This window comes from Oryctolagus cuniculus, chromosome 12 (genome assembly GCF_051225735.1).
Source record: "Oryctolagus cuniculus isolate XC-2025 breed Fujian yellow rabbit chromosome 12, ASM5122573v1, whole genome shotgun sequence".
Taxonomy (NCBI): domain Eukaryota; kingdom Metazoa; phylum Chordata; class Mammalia; order Lagomorpha; family Leporidae; genus Oryctolagus; species Oryctolagus cuniculus.
In genome coordinates this window covers 36,453,197-36,472,291 of record NC_142878.1, presented here as the reverse complement: position 1 = coordinate 36,472,291, position 19,095 = coordinate 36,453,197, and the positions used below count along the sequence as shown (strand labels likewise).

At 44.0% G+C, this 19,095-nt stretch overlaps 1 protein-coding gene across 41 annotated transcripts in view; it reads left to right on the top strand.

Moving 5' to 3' along the window:
- Positions 1-19,095, top strand: part of MIA2 (MIA SH3 domain ER export factor 2) — a 116,899-nt gene that overhangs the window by 30,440 nt on the left and 67,364 nt on the right. For 24 of the 41 annotated variants that reach the window (XR_016217370.1, XR_016217369.1, XM_051822174.3 and 21 more), the window contains 3 exons: positions 11,263-11,394; positions 16,362-16,383; positions 16,470-16,558. Coding sequence is in view for 39 of the 41 variants with exons in the window: in XM_051822174.3 (XP_051678134.1) it covers positions 11,263-11,394; positions 16,362-16,383; positions 16,470-16,558 (243 nt within the window). In the remaining 2 variants the exon portion in view is untranslated. Of the gene's footprint in view, positions 1-6,440; positions 6,573-11,262; positions 11,395-16,361; positions 16,384-16,469; positions 16,559-19,095 lie in introns of all 41 variants that reach the window. The other 17 variants (XM_089309316.1, XM_089309327.1, XM_089309323.1 and 14 more) reach the window with 3 other exon arrangements.

The following is a 19,095-nucleotide window of genomic DNA, read 5'->3' as shown; positions in this document are numbered from 1 at the left end:
ACAATTACAGAGCATTTTTTTTTTTTATCACTGCCAAGGAGAAACCTTAGTTTCCAATTTCCTTCTCTCTACCTCCCATCCCTTGAAAACCACTACTTTTTGTCTGTGTGAATACATTTATTTTGGACATTTTATATAGAGTCATCAATGTGTGGTCTTTTGTGTGTGGCTGCTTCCACTTTGCGTGGCTTCAAGGTTATTCCATGTAATGGGATATAGCAGTGCTTCATCCCTTTTTATGGCTGCAAAATCTTCTGTTGTGTGGGTCTGTCACATCTGAGTCTTAGCTGATGGACATTTAGGTTGTTAATACTTTGTAGCTGTGAAGAATAGTGCTGCCATGTGTCCAAGTTTTTATGTGAGTGTATATTTTATAGATTCTCTTGGGTATATCCTTGGGAATAGAACTGCTGGGTTCTTCTTTGCTCTAGTATAATTTTTGCTTGTCTGATATTAATATGGCCACCCCAGTTATTCTTTGGTTGTGGTTTGCAGAGAATGCTTTTTTCATCCTTTTACTTTATTTATTTTTAAAAATTTTTTATGTTATTTATTTGAAAGACAGTTACAGAGAGAGGTAGAGACAGAGAGAGAGGTCTTCCATCCGCTGGTTCACTCCCCAGATGACCGCCAATGGCTGGAGCTGCGCTGATCCAAAACCCAGAGCCAGGAGCCTCCTCCGGGTTTCCTATGTGGGTGCCGGAGCCCAAGGACTTGGGCCATCTTCCACTGCTTTCCCAGGCCATAGCAGAGAGCTGGATTGGAAGTGGAGCAGCTGGGACTAAAACTGGTGTCTGTATGGGATGCTGGCACTTCAGGCCAGGGCTTTAACCCTCTGTGCCATAGTGTCGGCTCCTATTTATTTATTTTTTAAAGATTTATTTATTTATTTGAAAGGCAGAGTTACAGAGAGGCAGAGAGAGAGAGAGAGAGAGAGAGAGAAAGAGAGATGTCTTCCATCCTCTGGTTCACTCCCCAGATGGCTGCAACGGCCAGAACTGAGCTGATCTGAGGCCAGGAGCCAGGAGCTTCTTCCGGGTCTCCCATGTGGGTACAGTGGCCCAAGGACTTGGGCCACCATCTGCTGCTTTCCCAGGCCATAGCAGAGAGCTGGATTGGAAGTGGAGCAGCCAGGACTCCAAGTGGTGCCCATATGGGATGCTGGCACTGCAGGCGGTGGCTTTACCTGCTATGCCACAGTGCAAGGCTCCATTCTTTCACTTTAAACCATGTATGTATTTAAATATGAGTGTATCTCTCTCTATTTTTTAAGATTTATTTTTTTCTTTTAAAGGCAGAGTTCGAGGAGAAAAAGAGATCTTCCATCTGCTGGTTCACTCCCCAAATGGCTGCAATGGTGAAAGCTTTAGCTGGGTCTCCCATGTGGGTGCAGGGGCCCAAGCACTTGCGCCATCTTCTGCTGCTTTCCAAGGCACATGAGCAGGGAGCTGGATTGGAAGTGGAGCAGCTGAGACTTGAACTGGTGCCCGTATGGGATACAAGTCCTGCAGGCAGTGACTTAAGCTGCTGTGTCACAACAGCCCCGAAGTGTATCTCTTATAGAAGGCATATCATTGGGTCCCTTTTTGGTTCATTCTGCTAATCTCTCGCACTTAATTGGAACATTTCATTTACTTGTATTTACTCTAATTACTGATACTTTTGCCATTGATTTTTTTTTTTTTAATTAGAGAGATTGTGCTCCCATTTGATGGTTCACTCCTCAAATGGCTACAACAGCTGGGACTAAGCTGGACGAGGCTGAAGACAGGACCTGGGAACTCAAACCTGATCTCCCAATGGGTGACAGGGACCCAACTACTTGAGCCATCACTTGCTGCCTCCCTTCCTGGTTAGCAGGAAGCTGAAATCAGGAGCTGAGCTAAAGTTTGAATCCAGACACTCTGATAAGGCATGTAGATGTCCCATGCAGCTTCTTAAGCATTGCACCAGAGGCAGAGTTGGGCCAGAGGAGGGTTATTTTCTGTCCTTTGATCACTCCCCAAATGCCTACAACAGCAGAGTCTGAACTAGGCCAGAGCCAGGAACCCCAAATTCAGTCTGGGTCTCCCAAATGGGTGGCGGGGACCCAGGTTCTTGAGCCTTCCTCTTTTGCTCCAGAGTGCACGTTAGCAGGAAGTTACATCAGAACCAGAGGTGGGACTCTATACCAGGCTGTCTCCAAGAGGAGGCTTACTCTGCTGCACCACAGTGTCTGTTTCTTAATTGTTTTTTTTTATATCACATATTTTCTACTGTGTCATTTTATTTTTTACATTCCACAAAGGGTTCATACATTTTTTGATTAATGTGTAATATTTGTACATATTTATTGGGTACAGTGTGACATTGCAAGATGTTCATAAAGTATGTACTAATCAAGTTACAGTAGTTAGTATTTCCATCTTTTTATTATTTCTTTATATTTGGAACTTTCACATATCTCTTCTAATTCTTCATAAAATATAGGTTATTGTGAACTCTGGTCACCCCACTTTGCTGTGGAGCACTAGAACATATTCCTTCTATTTGTGTTTTGCTATGCATTATCCAAACTCCCTCTCCCTCAATCTCTCCACTACTGTACTATTTTAATTCTCTTCTTATTACTTTATTTTACTGTATGTCTTTAACTTTTTTTTTTTTTTTTTGGAGAGGCAGAGTTAGACAGAGAGAGACAGAGAGAAAGGTCTTCCTTTTCCGTTGGTTCACCCCCCAAATGGCTGCTACGGCCTGCGCGCTGCACCAATCTGAAGCCAGGAGCCAGGTGCTTTCTCCTGGTCTCCCATGCGGGTGCAGGGCACAAGCACTTGGGCCATCCTCCACTGCCTTCCCAGGCCACAGCAGAGAGCTGGACTGGAAGAGGAGCAACCAGGACAGAATCTGGCACCCCAACCGGGACTAGAACCTGGGGTGCCGGCGCCGCAAGCAGAGGATTAGCCTAGTGAGCTGTGGCGCCGGCCACCTACATGTCTTTAACTTATAAAACTTAAGGTTAATATAACCTGGGGCCCGCGCTGTGGCACAGTGGGTTAATGCCCTGGCTTGAAGCGCCGGCAACCCATATGGGTGCTGGTTCAAGACACAGCTGCTCTACTTCTGATCCAGCTCTCTGCTATGGCCTGGGAAAGCAGTAGAAGATGGCCCTGGCTGGCGCGGCGGCTCACTTGGCTAATCCTCCACTTGCAGCACCAGCACCCCGGGTTCTAGTCCCGGTTGGGGAGCCGGGTTCTGTCCCGGTTGCTCCTCTTCCAGTCCAGCTCTCTGCTGTGGCCCTGGAAGGCAGTGGAGGGTGGCCCAAGTGCTTGGGCCCTGCACCCACATGGGAGACCAGGAGGAAGCATCTGGCTCTTGGCTTCAGATCGGTGCAGCGCGCCAGCCGTAGTGGCCATTTGGGGAGTGAACCAACGGAAGGGAGACCTTTGTCTAACTCTGCCTGTAAAAGCAAAAAAAGAAGAAGAAGAAGATGGCCCAAGTTCTTGAGCCCCTATACTCACATGGGAGACCTGGAAGAAGCTCCTGGCTCCTGGCTTCAGATCGGCACAGCTCCGGCCATTGAGTGAATGGAGAGTGAACCAGCGGATGGAAGACCTCTCTCTCTTTCTCTCTCTGTGTAACTCTGATTTTCAAATAAATGATCTTTAAAAAAAGATTAATATAACCTATTTTTTAAATAAAAATTTATTTTATTTGAAAGGCAGAGTGTACAGAGAGGCAGAGGCAGAGAGAGAGAGAGGTCTTCCATTCGCTGGTTTACTCCCTAAACTGCCATAATGTCCAGAGCTACTCCGATCTGAAGCCAGGACCCAGGAGCTTCTTCTGGGTCTCCAATGTGGCTTTCCCAGGCCAGAGCAGAGAGCTGGATCGGAAGTGGAGCAGCTGTGACTCAAACCAGTGCTCATATGGGATGCTGATGCTGCAGGTAGTGGCTTTACCTGCTATGCTACAGCACTGGCCCCAATACAACATATTTTTAAAAATATTTATTTATTTGAGAGGTAGAGTTACAGATAGAACGAGGGAGAGACAGAGAAAGGTCATCCATCTGCTGGTTCACTCTCCAAATGGCCTCAACAGCCGGTGCTGCACTGATCTGAAGCCAGGAGCTTCTTCCAGGTCTTCCATGCCAGTGCAGGGGCCCAATAACTTGGGCCATTTTCTATTGCTTTCCCATGCCATAGCAGAGAGCTGGATCAAAAGAGGAGCAGCCGGACTGGAACCGGCACCCATATGGGATGCTGGCACTGCAGGAGGGGGCTTAGCCTACTGTACCACAGCATTGGCCCACAGCCTATATTTTTTAAAATGTTTATTTTCATCTACTTGAAAGACAGAGCAACAAAGAAAGAGATAGAGATATTTTATCCATTGATTCACTACGCAAATGCCCTCAGCAGCTGGAGCTGGGCCAGACTGAAACTGTTCCAGGAGCCTGGAATACCATCTGAGTCTCCTGCATGGGTGGCAAGAACCCAATCACTGGGCCGTATCTGGTGCTTCTCATGATGCATTAGCAGGGAGCTAGATCAGAAGTGGAGCAGTCAGGACTTGACTTGGCACTCCAGTAAAAGATGTTAGTGTCCCAAGAGGGCACTGCAACGCCTGCTCAATGCAACCTATTTCAAAATCTTTGCTCTTGTGTAACTTAGTCCTCTCCCTTTATACTGTTATTATAGTAATTTACATCTTTATATATTATGTGCTCATCAACATAGATTTATAAATATTGCTTTATTCAACTGTCTTTTAAATCATATTAAAAAATGAGTTACAAACAAAAAGTATCTTTATAACCCTGTTCTGCTTTTTTTAGCACTGTAGGGTATGCCTTGTTCTTATTCTTCTTTTTTTTAAAGATTTATTTATTTATTTATTTTTGACAGGCAGAGTTAGACAGTGAGAGTGAGAGAGAGAGAGAGAGAGACAGAGAGAAAGGTCTTCCTTTTTCCATTGGTTCACCCCTGAAGTGGCTACTACGGCCAACGCATTGCTGCTGGCGCACTGTGCTGATCTGAAGCCAGGAGCCAGGTGCTTCCTCCTGGTCTCCCATGCGGGTGCAGGGCCCAAGCACTTGGGCCATCCTCCACTGCCTTCCCAGGCCACAGCAGAGAGCTGGACTGGAAGAGGAGCAACCGGGACAGAATCCGGCACCCCAACCGGGACTAGAACCCGGGGTGCTGGTGCCGCAAGTGGAGAATTAGCCAAACGAGCCATGGCACTGGCTTATTTATTTATTTGAAGGGCTGAGTTATAGAGAAAAAGAAACAGAATGAGATCTTCAGTCTGCTGGTTCACTCCCCAGATGGCTGCAACAGCTGGAGCTGGACTGATCCGAAGCCAGGAGCTTCTTCTGGGTCTCCAATGTGAGAACAGGGCCCCAAGGACTTGGTCCATCCTCTGTTTCTTTCCCAGGTCATCAGCAGGGAGCTGGATCAGAAGTGGAGCAGCTGGGACTTGAACCAGCAGCCATATGGGATGCCAGCACTGAAGACGATGGCCCTTGCCTAGTTCTTCTACTAAGCTGAAGCAAGGCATTTAAGTAAAGCTTTGCTAAATGTTTCTATGCTGAAGGTAGAAACCACAAAGAATCAGATAGACAGATAATTTGGTCTTACAAGATATGCTTTGCTCTGCAGACCTAATGGGATTCGCTGCTCCTACTTTCCTGCCCGCCCCCTGGCAAAGTTTTAAAGGACCTCTTCCTGAACACGTGGCTCTTTCTCTCTGTCTCCTGATCTCTCTCACTCTCTTGATCTCTTCCTCTTTCTGTCTCTTGATCTTTCTCTTACACTCTCCTTTTCTCTCTTTCCCTTCTTCACCCCTTCCCTCTAGTCTGTCAGGTTTCCCCCAATAAACCCTTTCCCTTAAAAAAAAAAAAAAGAGTATTTGAAAGGCAGAGTTGCAGAGAAAGAGGGAGAGACAGAGAGAGAGAGGTCTTGGATCTGCTGATTTGCTTCCAAAATGGCTGCACTGACTTGGGCTGGACCAGGCTGAAGCCAGGGACCTGGAACTCCGTCTAGGTCTCCCATGTGGTTGTCTGGAGTCCAAGCACTTGGACCGTCTTTTACTGCTTACCCAGGTGTAATAGCAGGGAGCTGGATTGTAAGTGGAGCAGCTCAGATTTGAACTGGTGCTCATATTGGGAGGCTGGCTTCGTAGGCGGTGGATTAATCCACTGCGCCACAGTGCCCACCTGCTTCCAGGGTTTCTCAGTTGATTGTCCAGTAGACCAATATCATAAAACTCAGAGTTGGAATTGCCCAGATTTAAGAGTTATCGTTATGGTGGCAATTAAAACATGAAAATTGATAAAATGTGGGGCCGGCACTTTGGTGTGTCTGGTTAAGCTGCTGCCTGCAGTGCCAGCATCCCATAAAACGGGCATCATTTTGATTTCTGGCTGTTCCACTTCTGATCCAGCTCCCTGCTAATGTGCCTAGGAAAGCAACAGAAGATAAGCAAGTGCCTGGGCCCCTGCCATCTGCGTGGGAGACCTCAAAGAAGCTCCTGGCTCCTGGTTTCAGTCTGGCCCAGCTCTGTCCATTGTGGCTGTTTGGGAAATGAATCAGCAGGTAGAAGATCTCTCTCTTTCTCTCTTTCCCTTTCTCTTTCTGTAACTCTGCCTTTGAAATAAAATAAATAAATCTTTAAAAAAATTGGTATAATGAAAAAGAAAATGCCAAAAGAGTGTCTGGAACATAATTTATTAGTAAATACAGAGTCAGTAAATAGATAATGAATATTAAAAAGCTCCTTATAAGATAGTTATTCATTTTGCATATCATATTTTATTTTATTTAGACTGAATTCTAATTATGCTTTGGATCCTTCTAGGCCATTTGCATCCAAAGCTCTTTTGATCTCTTTTTAAAGGAATAATTTTTTTAAAATTGTTGACCGGTTTACAATTATGTAAAATAAAAAGACCTAAGAAAATTATGAAGCACACTAAAAATAATTTTCATCAACTTGCTTTTTTTAAATTATTTATTTATTTGAAAGAGTTGGGGCTGGTGCTGTGGCATAGTGGGTAAAGCCGCTGCCTGCAGTGCCGGCATCCCATATGGGTGCTGGTTCAAGTCCTGGCTGTTCCACTTCTGATCCAGCTCTCTGCTGTGGCCTGGAAAAGCAGTAGAAGATGGCCCAAGTCCTTGGGCCCCTGCACCCATGTGGGAAGACCCAGAGGAAGTTCCAGGCTCCTGGCTTCTGATTGGCCCAGCTCTGGCTGTTGCAACTGTTTGGGGAGTGAATCAGTGGATAGAAGACTTCTCTCTCTTTCTCTCTCTCTCTCTCTCTCTCTCTGCCTCTGCATCTCTGTAACTCTGCCTTTCAAATAAATAAATCTTAAAAAAAAAAAGACTAGGCATCTTATCAATTTGACAAAATACACTGATATTAAATGGTTTTTACTCTAGCCTTGAATAAACATAATGCATATTAATAATGAAAGCATAATACAGGGCAGGTGTTATGCTGCAGCAGGTACCCTCTGTAACTTTTTTTTTTAAGATTTATTTATTTATTTGAAAGTCTCCCATGTGGGTGCAGGGGCCAAAGGACTGCTTTCCTAGGCCATAGCAGAGAGCTGGATTGGAAGTGGAGCAGCTGGATTTTGAACCAGCGCCCATATGGGATGCCGACACTTCAGACCAGGGTGTTAACCCACTGTGCCACAATGCCGGCCCCGATTTTTAGATTCTTGAGATGGTTTTACTTTACATTTTGAATAAATGAATCGAAAATAAGGTTCTTTGAGAATATGTAAACTGAAAAAAAAACTTGTTTCTTTTTTTAAGATTTATTTTTATTTAATTTTTAAAAAAGATTTATTTATTTATTTGAAAGTCAGAGTTACACAGAGAGAGGAGAGGCAGAGAGAGAGAGAGAGAGAGGTCTTCTGTCTGATGGTTCGCTCCTCAGTTGGCTTCAATGGCCGGAGCTGTGCCGATCTGAAGCCAGGAGCCAGGAGCTTCTTCCAGGTCTCCCATGTGGGTGCAAGGCCCAAGGACTTGGGCCATCTTCTACTGCTTTCCCAGGCCATTGGAGAGAGCTGGATTGGAAGTGGAGCAACCGGCACTAGAACCTGCTCCCATATGGGATGCTGGCACTTCAGGCCAGGGTGTTAACCTGCTGTGCCACAGTGCCGTCCCTATTTTTTTTATTTATTTGAAGAGCAGAGTTACAGAGAGGGAGGAGAAAGAGAGAGAGAGAGAGAGAGAGAGAGAGAGAGAGATCTTCCATCTGCTGGTTCACTCTGCAAATGGTCACATTGGCCGGAGGTGGGCCAAGTTGAAGCCAGGAGGCTGGAGCTTCTTCCTGGTCTCCCAGGTGGGTGAAGTTGCCCAAAGACTTGGGCCATCTTCTGCTTTTCCAGGTGCATTAGCAGGGAGCTGGGTTGAAAGTGGACCAGCAAGGTCTTGAATTAGAATGAATATGGGATGCCAGTGTCACAGGTGGAGGCTTAACCTACTAGGCCACAGGGCCAGCCCTGAAAGCTTCTTTTTTTCCAGTGTTGTGTATTGAGTGCCTCTTTTGTGGACAAAAATAACTAATCACTGACTGTAGTGATGTCACATGTCTATAAATTGGTAACTGAGTTCAGGTGGGAATAAGTGGAAGAAGAGGGAAAAGGGATTTTTTAAAAAAAGTTTTATTTATTTATTTGAGAGGTAGAGTTACAGACAGAGAGAAAGGTCTTTCATCTGTTGGTTTACTCGTCAAATGGCCGCAATGGCCGGAATTGTGCCAATTCAAAGCCAGGAGCCAGGTGCTTCTTCCTGGTCTCCCATGCAGGTACAGGGGCCCAAGCACTTGGGCCATCTACTACTTTTACAGGCCATAGCAGAGAGCTGGATTGAAAGAAGAGCAGGTGGGATTTGAACTGGTGTCCATATGGGATGCCGGCACCGCAAGTGGAGGCTTTACCTGCTATGCCACAGAACTGGCCCCAGGGAATTTTTTTTTTTTTTTTTTAGTATAATCAGTGTTGTGGACATTCGGTGTAACAGTTAAGACACTGACATACCCACATCCTGTAATGGAGTGCCTGAGTTCGATTCCTGGCTCTGCTCATGGTTCTACCTTCCTGCTAATACATACCCTCGGAGGAGGCAGTAGGTGCCACCCATGTGGGAGACCTGAATTGAGTTCTTGGCTCCAGGCTTTGGCCTGGCTCAGCTTTGACTTTGCCCAGCCCCTGCGATTGCAGGAATTTGTGAGTGAACTAGTGGATGGGAGCTAGTTCTGACAGTTCTCTCTCTGGCCCCCTCCTCGCAAAAAAAGTATTATCAGGTTTTTGTTGGTACAGGTTAATGAACTCCGGACAGCCACCTGGAAGGAGTACATTTAGGAATTAGTTACAGAAAAGATTTTGGAGGGGAGAATAATTAGTAAAGAGTGTTTTCTAGCAAGACAAGAGCCTAACAAGGGAAGATTTGCTATAGATATTTTAGATTGAAACTTGGAAAGAATCAAACCTGAACATACTTCAGGTTGTTCTTAAAAAGGGTATTTTTTTATTTCCTTCCTCCTTTCCCCTATCCTTCTTCTTTCTTTGTGATCCAGTAACATCTGGGGCTTGGTAACAAAGAACAGAATAACCCTGTTGAGTTACGGTGAGTGATGAGTTGACCCAGAGAAAATTGAAATACAGAAGCAACGTTAAAGTCTTGGTCTGTGTTATTGGGGGAAGAAGTAATGTGGAAAGATTACAGTTAGGGCATCATGGTCTTTTAAGGAGAAATGATAGAGTTATCCTTTCTTTTACCTGGGTGTTCAAATAGTACCATTCCCATTGTAGATAAGAGAAGAAACCCACAGAGGTAGGGTGGAGGGATTCAAAATCTAAACGCAGGGGCTTGGGGCCGTTGCTGTGGCATGGTAGGTAAAGCTGTTATCTGCAGTACTGGCATCCCATATTGGCACTGGTTCATGTCCTGGCTGCTCTACTTCCAATCCAGCTCTTTTCTAATGGCCTGGGAAAGCAGTGGAAGATGGTCCAACTGCTTGGGTCCCTGCACCTGCATGAGAGACCTGGAAGAAGCTCTTGGTTCCTGGCTTCAGATTGGCTCAGCTCCAGCTGTTTTGGCCATTTGGGGCATGAACCAGCGGATGGAAGAAATTTCTGCATCTTTCCCTTTCTCTGTTTGTAACTCTGCTTCTCAAGTAAATAAATAAAATCTTAAAACAAAAAAACAAATGCAAAGGCAGGCATTGTGGCATAGTAGCTTAAGCTGCCACCTGTGATGCTGGTATCCCTTATTGGAACGCTGATTTGAATCCTGCCTGCCCAACTTCTGATCCAGCTCCCTGCTAATACACCTGGAAAAGCAGCAGAAGATGGCCCAAGTGCTTGGGCGCCATGCTTACCCTTTGGGTGACTGGGTGGAGTTCCAGGCTTCTGGCTTTGGCCTGGTCCAGACCCATCTGTTGTGGCCATTTAGGGAACAGATGGAGGATCTCTTTTTTTGTGTCTCCTTCTCTGTCACTCTGCCTTTCAAGGAAATAGAATCTTTTTTAAAAAGAAGTTTAACCCAAATTTCTGTCAGTGGTTTTCAAGCTTTTTTATTTAAGTGTTTTTGTTTATTTATTTGAGAGGCAGAGAGAACGAGAGAAGGAACCTGTGAGAGCACTCTCCTCTGCTTGTTCACTCCCCAAATGCCTGCTGTGTCTGAGGTTGAAGCCAGGAGCCAGGCATAAAAATCCAAGTTTTCTGTGTGTGGGCGGGAACTGTTACTTGAGTCATCACTGCCTAGAGTGTGCATTGGCAGCCAGCTGGAGTTAGGAGCTACAGCTGGGAACTGAACACAGGTAATGCTTGTGGGTTGCGGGTGTCTTAATCCCCAAACCATTTAAAAGCTTCAGATACGGTTTATGTAGGATAATCTTATGTGGAACCCAGTATACTCTACATATAAAACTCAAACTAGTGGAAAAAAAAAAGCACCTGAACCCAGGTCACTCAGCTTCTTTCTTTGGCCTTTGTTCCTGTTCTCATCCTTGGAAGCTTTAGGGGCACCCCTTGAGGTTTCCAGTTTGAAAAAATCACCGCATTTCACTATATTGCACTTCTTCATCACTTGGTGATGAGTGCTTGAAAGTTTCCAGAAAAATATCCTGTGGTGCCTTCTGTTTGGTGTTATCTGTAGCCCCTTTCGTGAAAAGGAGAGTAACAGAGTTGACCACATGAATTTGTATCTTTGTTTGTAGTCAATACTTTTTGTCAAAGTGCATTTTAAGAACTTAATTTCCTTTGTCTTGAAGGTTGTGGCAACATTGCCTGAAGATATGAGACCTGGCCCTAATCCCTATGGGTTTCGATGGGAATTGGTGATATGTGCAACTGTTGTTGGAATTTTTGCTGTTCTCTTGTTTTTGTGGAGAAGTTTTCGATCAGTAAGTAAACCATGCTGTGCTAAAAAATCTTCATTCTGTCTTTAGGCTGAACAAGTAATATAAAAAACATATTTGTTGTTTTAAGTTGTAGTTATCTGAGTACTTATGTTAACATGTGCTGTTAGAAACTGTGGATTAAGAGGAATTTTTTTAAGCTTAAAAATGTGAAAGGATTTTTTTGTAGAAGTTTTCTATACTACTAATACTAAAATCTTACTTTTCCTTTCTTCTTTTTCTCTCTTTTTAAAAATTTATTTGAAAGGCAGAGGGGCCAGTGCTGTGTGGATAGTAAGTAAAGCCACCAACCTACGGTGCTGGCATCCTATGTGGATACCGGCTCAAGTCCTGGCTGCTCCACTTCTGATCCAGCTCCCTGCTAGTGTGCCTGGGAAAGCAGCGGAAAATGACCCAAATGCTTGGGCCCCTGCACCCACGTGGGAGACCTGGAAGAAGCTCTTGGCTCCTGGCTTTGGCCTGGCTGCACTCCTGCCATTGCAGCCATCTGGGGAGTGAACCAGCAGATGGAAGATTTTCCTCTCTGCCTCTCCCTTTCTCTTTCTCTAACTCTGCCTTTCAAAGAAAAAAAAAAATCTTAAAAAAAAAAAAAAAGAGAGAGAGAGAAAGTCAGAGAAAAAGAGATCTCTAATCTATTGTTTCACTCCCCAAATGTGTGCAACAGCCAGGGCCAGGCCAGGCTGTGGTTGGGAGCTAGGAAGTTAACTGGGTTTCCTACATGAGTGACAGGGACCCAAGTACTTGAGTCATCACTTTTGTCCTCAAGGGTGCACCTTAGCAGGAAGCTGGAGTCAGGAGGGGAGCTAGGACTTGAACATCAGCCCTTTGATATGGGATGTGGTTATACCAAGTGGCACCTTAACTTGCACCAATTCCTCCTCCCTGCCCCCATGCCGCACCCCTCCCCCCAATGTTTGTTTTGAACAGTATGATAAACATCTTGGTATCAAAATCATTGGCTACCACATTTAGGTGATTCCTCCCTCAGTTCATCCCCCTGCCTCCCTCTATTAGAGTTAATCCTGTTCTGGATCCAGTGTTAATTTCTTCTATGCCTTTAATGAAACAATTGTTGGGGAGTCATATAAATTTGTCTTTTAAAAGTCTAGAATATAATTTTTAAAAAGATTCATTTATTTATTTGAAAGTCAGAAAGACAGAGGGAGAGAAACAGCGCTTTCACCTGTGGTTCACTGCCCAAATGCCTACAACAGCTGGGGCTGGGCCAAGCTAAAGCCAGAGCCAGGAATTTGATCTGGGTCTCCCACAGGAGTGGTAGGAACCCAGGCACTTGGGCCATCATCCATTGCCCTTTTAGGCACATTAGCAAGAAACTGGGTTGAGGGGTTGGTGCTGTGGCATAGCAGGTTAAGCTGCCATCTATGATGCTGGCCCAGGTGCTGGTTGAAGTTCTGGCCACTCCACTTTGGATCCAGCTCCCTGCTAGTATGTCTGGGAAAGCAAAAGAAGATGGCCCAAGTCTTTGGGCCCCTGTACCCACATGGGAAACCTGGAAGAAGCATCTGGGGAGTAAACCAGCAGATGGAAGATAGCTCTCTCTGTCTCTGTCTCTCTCTCTGTAACTCTACCTTTCAAATAAATAAATACATCTTAAAAAAAAAAAAAACTGTATTGAAAGCAGAGCAATCAGCACTGGAACTGGCACTCTGATTTGAAATGTCAGCTTAACCCCCTAGCTCATTCTTCTAGTATTTAATTTTACTTGGTAAGCTTTATGGTATCTTTTGAAAGTTTTTTTTTAAGATTTATTTATTTGAAAGAGTTACACATAGAGAGAAGGAGAGGCAGAGAGAGAGAGAGAGAGAGAGAGAGAGAGAGAGAGAGAGGTCTTTCATCTGCTAATTTACTCCCCAATTGGCCACAACAACCGGAGCTGCACCAATCCGAAGCCAGGAGCTTCTTCTGGATCTCTCACATGGTGCAGGGGCCCAACAACTTGGACCATCTTCTACTGCTTTCCTAGGCCGTAGCAGAGAGCTGGATTGGAAGTGGAGCAGAGAGCTGGATTGGAAGTGGAGCAGCCCGGACATGAACCAGTGGTTGTATGGGATGCTGGCACTGTAAGCAGTGGCTTTATCTGCTACGCCACAGTGCCGGCCCCCTTTTTGAAAGTTTTTTTTTTTTTTTTTTTTTTTGATAGGCAGAGTGAACAGTGAGAGAGAGAGACAGAGAGAAAGGTCTTCCTTTGCCGCTGGTTCACCCTCCAATGGCCGCCGCGGCCGGCGCGCTGTGGCTGGCGCACCGTACTGATCCGATGGCAGGAGCCAAGTGCTTTTCCTGGTCTCCCATGGGGTGCAGGGCCCAAGCACCTGGGCCATTCTCCACTGCACTCCCTGGCCACAGCAGAGAGCTGGCCTGGAAGAGGGGCAACTGGGACAGAATCCGGCGCCCCGACCGGGACTAGAACCTGGTGTGCCAGCACCGCAGGCGGAGGATTAGCCTGGTGAGCCGCGGCGCTGGCCCCCTTTTGAAAGGTTTTACTCAATCCTTTATTGTTAAGATTCATCCATATTTTTGAATGAGGCTATAATTTTCTTCATTTTGACTGCTCTAGAATACTACATTATAATATTTATATTCCAGTTTATACATTTTATGGTTTTGGGCATTTGGGTTGTTTTAGACTTTTTATTTTCTCTTTTTTATTTAAAACGTTTATCTGAGAGGCAGAGTGACAGAGATAGGGGGAAAGAGAATGAGCAAGTAAGTTCCCATCTGCTGATTCACTTGCCAAATGCCCACAGTGGTGGGAGGTTGGAATGAGCAGTAGCTGGGAACTGGGAACTCAATCTGAATTGTCCACGTGAGTGGCAGGGCCCGATTAATTGAACCATCATTGCTGCCTCCCAGAGTCTGTATTAATAGGACAGTGGAGGCAGGAGCTGGAGCTGGAGATTGAACCTAGGTCCTCTAATATGTGGCCAGTCCAAAGCACTGTCCTTATTTTAAAAACCTTACTCTCTTGGGGCCGGTGCTGTGGCATAGCGGGTTAAGCCACTGCCTGCAGTGCCGGCATCCCTTATGGGCGCTGGTTCTAGTCCCTGCTGCTCCACTTCCAGTCCAGCTCTCTGCTGTGGCCTGGGAAAGCAGTGGAAGGTGGCCCAAGCCCTTGGGCCCCTGCATCCATGTGAGAGACCCTGAAGAAGCTCCTGGCTTCAGATCAGCACAGCTCTGACCATTGCAGCCAATTGGGGAATGAACCAGCAGATGGAAGACCTCTCTCAAAAAGAAACTTACTCTCGTCTTTTTCATATCTAGTGTTCCTTAAAAGTCTCATATCAATATGATTCTTACTCATTTGTATGTGATTATTCTCTGGAGACTTTAGAGTTCTTTTTTTTTTTTTTTTTAAGATTTATTTATTTGAAAGGCAGAGTTACAGGGGAGAGAGAGAAAGAAGGAGATAGGGAGGGAAGGAGAGAGAGAGGTATTTTCCATTCCCGGCTTGCTCCCCAAATGGCTTTAACTGCTGAGGCTGCACCATGTTAAAGCCAGGAGCCAGGAGCTTCATCTGGGTCTCCTACATGGGTGGCAGGGGCCCAGGCACTTGTATCATCTTCTGCTGCTTTCCCAGGCGCATTAACAGGAAGCTGGGTCTGAAGTAGAGCATCTGGTGCCCCTATGGGATGCTGGTGTCACAGGCGGCAGCTTAACCTGCTACACCACAAAGCTGGCCCCTTGAGAGTCTTTTAATTTGATACTCTGCTTTCAATATCATGTGTCTAGGTATGAAATTTTTTCTTTATCCATTAGACTTCTGTAGACTCTTAGTGTGAGAATTGTCTTTTTGTACCTTATGGGAAATTCTCCATTTAAAAATTATTTTCTCTTTTTGGAACTACTGTTTTTCAGATGTTGGTCCTTCTACTTCTGACTTCCTTATCTTTTATTTTTCAGTTTCTTTTTTTTTATTTTTTTATTTTTTTTATTTTTTGACAGGCAGAGTGGACAGTGAGAGAGAGAGACAGAGAGAAAGGTCTTCCTTTGCCGTTGGTTCACCCTCCAATGGCCGCCGCGGCCAGCGGCCGGTGCACTGCGCTGATCCGATGGCAGGAGTCAGGAGCCAGGTGCTTTTCCTGGTCTCCCATGGGGTGCAGGGCCCAAGCACTTGGGCCATCCTCCACTGCACTCCCGGGCCACAGCAGAGAGCTGGCCTGGAAGAGGGGCAACTGGGACAGAATCCGGCACCCCAACCGGGACTAGAACCCGGTGTTCCGGCGCCGCAAGGCGGAGGATTAGCCTAGTGAGCCGCGGCGCCGGCCTATTTTTCAGTTTCTTTAGTTTTCTGTTATCTTTTGAGAGAGTTTCTCAAAGTAATGTTTCAGTTCACTCACTCACTTTTCATCTGTACCCATTCTATTATACCTTATTCTTCTTGTTTAGTTTTATCTAAATACATTTCTGTATGTGGATTAAGTTCCCTTGTATCTTTTCTGCTGGGTTTTGTTATCTCAGCCCTAATGGTGCTCTTACAATTTTTTTTTTCCTTTTTCATTATTTGAGAAAGAGAAAGATGAAAGAAGAATAAGGTCTGTTTCCCAGTTTTCTTTATAGTCAGTTCAGGTTTATGTTCTTATGGTAACTTTTCTCAGACTTTTATTTTGGATATTAGATAATTAGAGGCTTCTGAGAATAATTTTTTGGAGGGCCAATGTATTTAGGGAACAATGGGCTGAGTGAAATGAAGCAGGAATCTTTACAGTAAAGCCGTTTCAGAGCTGTTAATATGATAGTGCACAATGTGACTCTTCAATAGGGAGACTTTAATATGTAGAGTTTTTCTCATTAGAAATAGAACACTTGGCTAAGTTATATTCCTACTAAGGCAACAGAAACCACCTGTTATTTTTTAATTGGCAGAAGTTAAATAAATTAGATTTACTTTATTGTATATTTGCTTTAATGCAATTTTTGTTAAAAATCTATTTCAGGTTAGAAGCCGGCTTTATGTGGGTAAGCTCTATTTTTTATATTTTAGATCTCATCATTTTTGTGTATAATTTAAAAACTTATAACTTATGATAATGTTTATTTTTTAGGAAGAGAGAAAAAGCTTGCTGTAAAACTTTCTGAACTAATTGAAGAAAAATGTAAACTACTTGAAAAATTTAGCCTTGCTGAGAAAGAGGTAAGATAGTTATGAAAATAGCATTTCTGTTAGAGTCAGGAAACTATATTTCTCCATGTAGGTAGTTCTGGGTGAATAGTTATTTGCAGTGTATGGGCTTTCTGTTGCTCCTCATCTTCAATGCTGAACAAATCTTAGATAGCCGTTGTGGTAGGGGTGATATCTCATTGTGGTTTCATTTTGTGTTGTCCTGACTAATGAGTATCTTTTTTTTTAACTTTTATTTAATGAATATAAATTTCTGAAGTACAGCTTATGGATTACAATGGCTTTTCCCCCCCATAACTTCCCTCCCACCTGCAACCCTCCCCTTTCCCGCTCCCTCTCCCCTTCCATTCAGATCAAGATTCATTTTCAATTCTCTTTATATACAGAAGATCAATTTAGCATATATTAAGTAAAGATTTCAAGAGTTTGCACCCACACAGAAACACAAAGTGAAAAATACTGTTTGAGTACTAGTTATAGCATTAAATCTCAATGTACAGCACGCTAAGGACAGATCCCACATGAGGAGTAAGTGCACAGTGACTCCTGTTGTTGACTTAACAAATTGGCACTCTTGTTTATGGCATCAGTAATCTCCCTGTGCTCCAGTCATGAGTTGCCAAAGCTATGGAGGCCTTATGAGTTTGCCGACTCTGATCTTATTTAGACAAGGTCATAGTCAAAGTGGAAGTTCTCTCCTCCCTTCAGAAAAAGGTACCTCCTTCTTTGATGACCTGTTCTTTCCACGGAAGTGACATCTTAACCACTATGCCAAAAACCTGCCCTTGCCATGCTGATTTTGTGTCATGCAACTTCACTCAGTTTATTAGTCCCAACAGTTTTTCGATGGTGTCTTTGGGGTTTTCTATATAGAGGATCATGCTATCTGTAAATAAACATAATTTTGCTCCTTTCTTCCTGACTTGAATAAATTTTACTTTTCTTGTTTGATTTCTCTTGATAGTAATTCTGTGTTAGCTGGAAGTGATGAGAGTGAGTGAGCATCCTTGCCTTTTACCAGTTTCTCCCCACTGATTATGCTGTTAGCTGTGGAGTTTTCCTAAGTAGTCTCTGTTGTGTTGAGAAACTTTCCATAGTGAAGCTGTTAAAAGAGCTTTTGTCCAGAAAGGATGTTGAACTTTTTGAGCATCAACTGACATGGAGATATGGTTTTCATTTTTCATTTTGTTAAAGTGGTGCATTCCATTGATTGATTTGCATGTGTTAAACTAGCTTTGCATGTTAGGTGTAAGTCTCTCTTGATCATGACGTTTAACCTTTTTGATGTGTTGTTGAATTCAATTTGCTGATATTTTGAGGATTTTTTCACTGGTGTCTATCAGATATACTGATTTTTCTTTTGGTGTCTTTTTTTTTTGCCTTGATATCAAGAACATTTTGACCTCATAAAATGTTAAGAAATGTTTCCTCTAGCTCTGTTATTGGGGAAAATTCAAGGAAGTATTGGTATTAATTCTTTGAATTCAGTTGTGAAGACTTGTAGGCTTTTCTTTTTTGGAGATCAGAGTACCTTAATGAGAGGTTGAATTGTTAAGCCTCAGTTCAAAAGATTTGTCTGTTTCTGGTTTAGACTTTTTATTTATATATTTTTGTAATTTTGGTTGGTATTAGTTTCATATTGCTCTGTAACAGAATGCTACAAACTTATGCATCTGGGAAAGCAGCAAAAGGTGGCCCACCTGCTTGTGCCCTTGTACCTATGTGGGAGACCCTGGATGAAACTCCTGGCTCTTGGCTTCGCCTGTTCTATCCACTGTGGTCATTTGGAGGAGTGAACCACTGGATGGAAGATTTCACCCTTTCTTTTCTGTCTCTGTAACTCTTTCAAATAAGTAAATAAATTTTTAAAGGTCTGGCGCTGTTGCACATCAGGTTAAAGCCTTGGCCTGTAGCACAGCATCCCGTATGGGTGATGGTTCCAGTCCCAGCTGCTCCACTTTGATCCAGCTCCCTGCTAATACTCCTGGGAAAGCAGCAGAGGATCGCCTGTCATTTGGCCCCTGCACCAGTGTGGCAGACCTAAAAGCTCCAGTCATTGCAGCCATTTGGGGAGTGAATCAGTGGATGGAAGACCTCTCTCTCTCTAACTCTTTCAAATAAATAAGATAAATATTTAAAAAAAATCCTAAAAAAAGAGAAAGAAATGAAAAATGGAGGTCGGAAATCAATGGGCTTAAATTAAGTCATCAGCCAGTCTGTTTATGCTTGCTCCTAGAGAGAATCTGTTCTTCATTTAGGTTCTAGAGATTGAAAACATACCTTGACCCATAGCTGCATCCTTAATCTCTGGTTCCATTTTCACATGACTCTGTTTCCTAGTTTTGATTCTCTTACGTATCTCTTGTAAGGGTCACTAGCATTAAATTGGACATACCAGAATAGCCTGGATACTCTTGCCATCTCAAGATCCTTAACTTAAGCACTCCTGGAAATTTTGGGTAGTAGGACATAGACACTTTTGGAAGAGTCAGCCATTTAACAGGGTCCCATCCTAACGTGTGAGCTACTTTGGCACATTTTGGAATTTA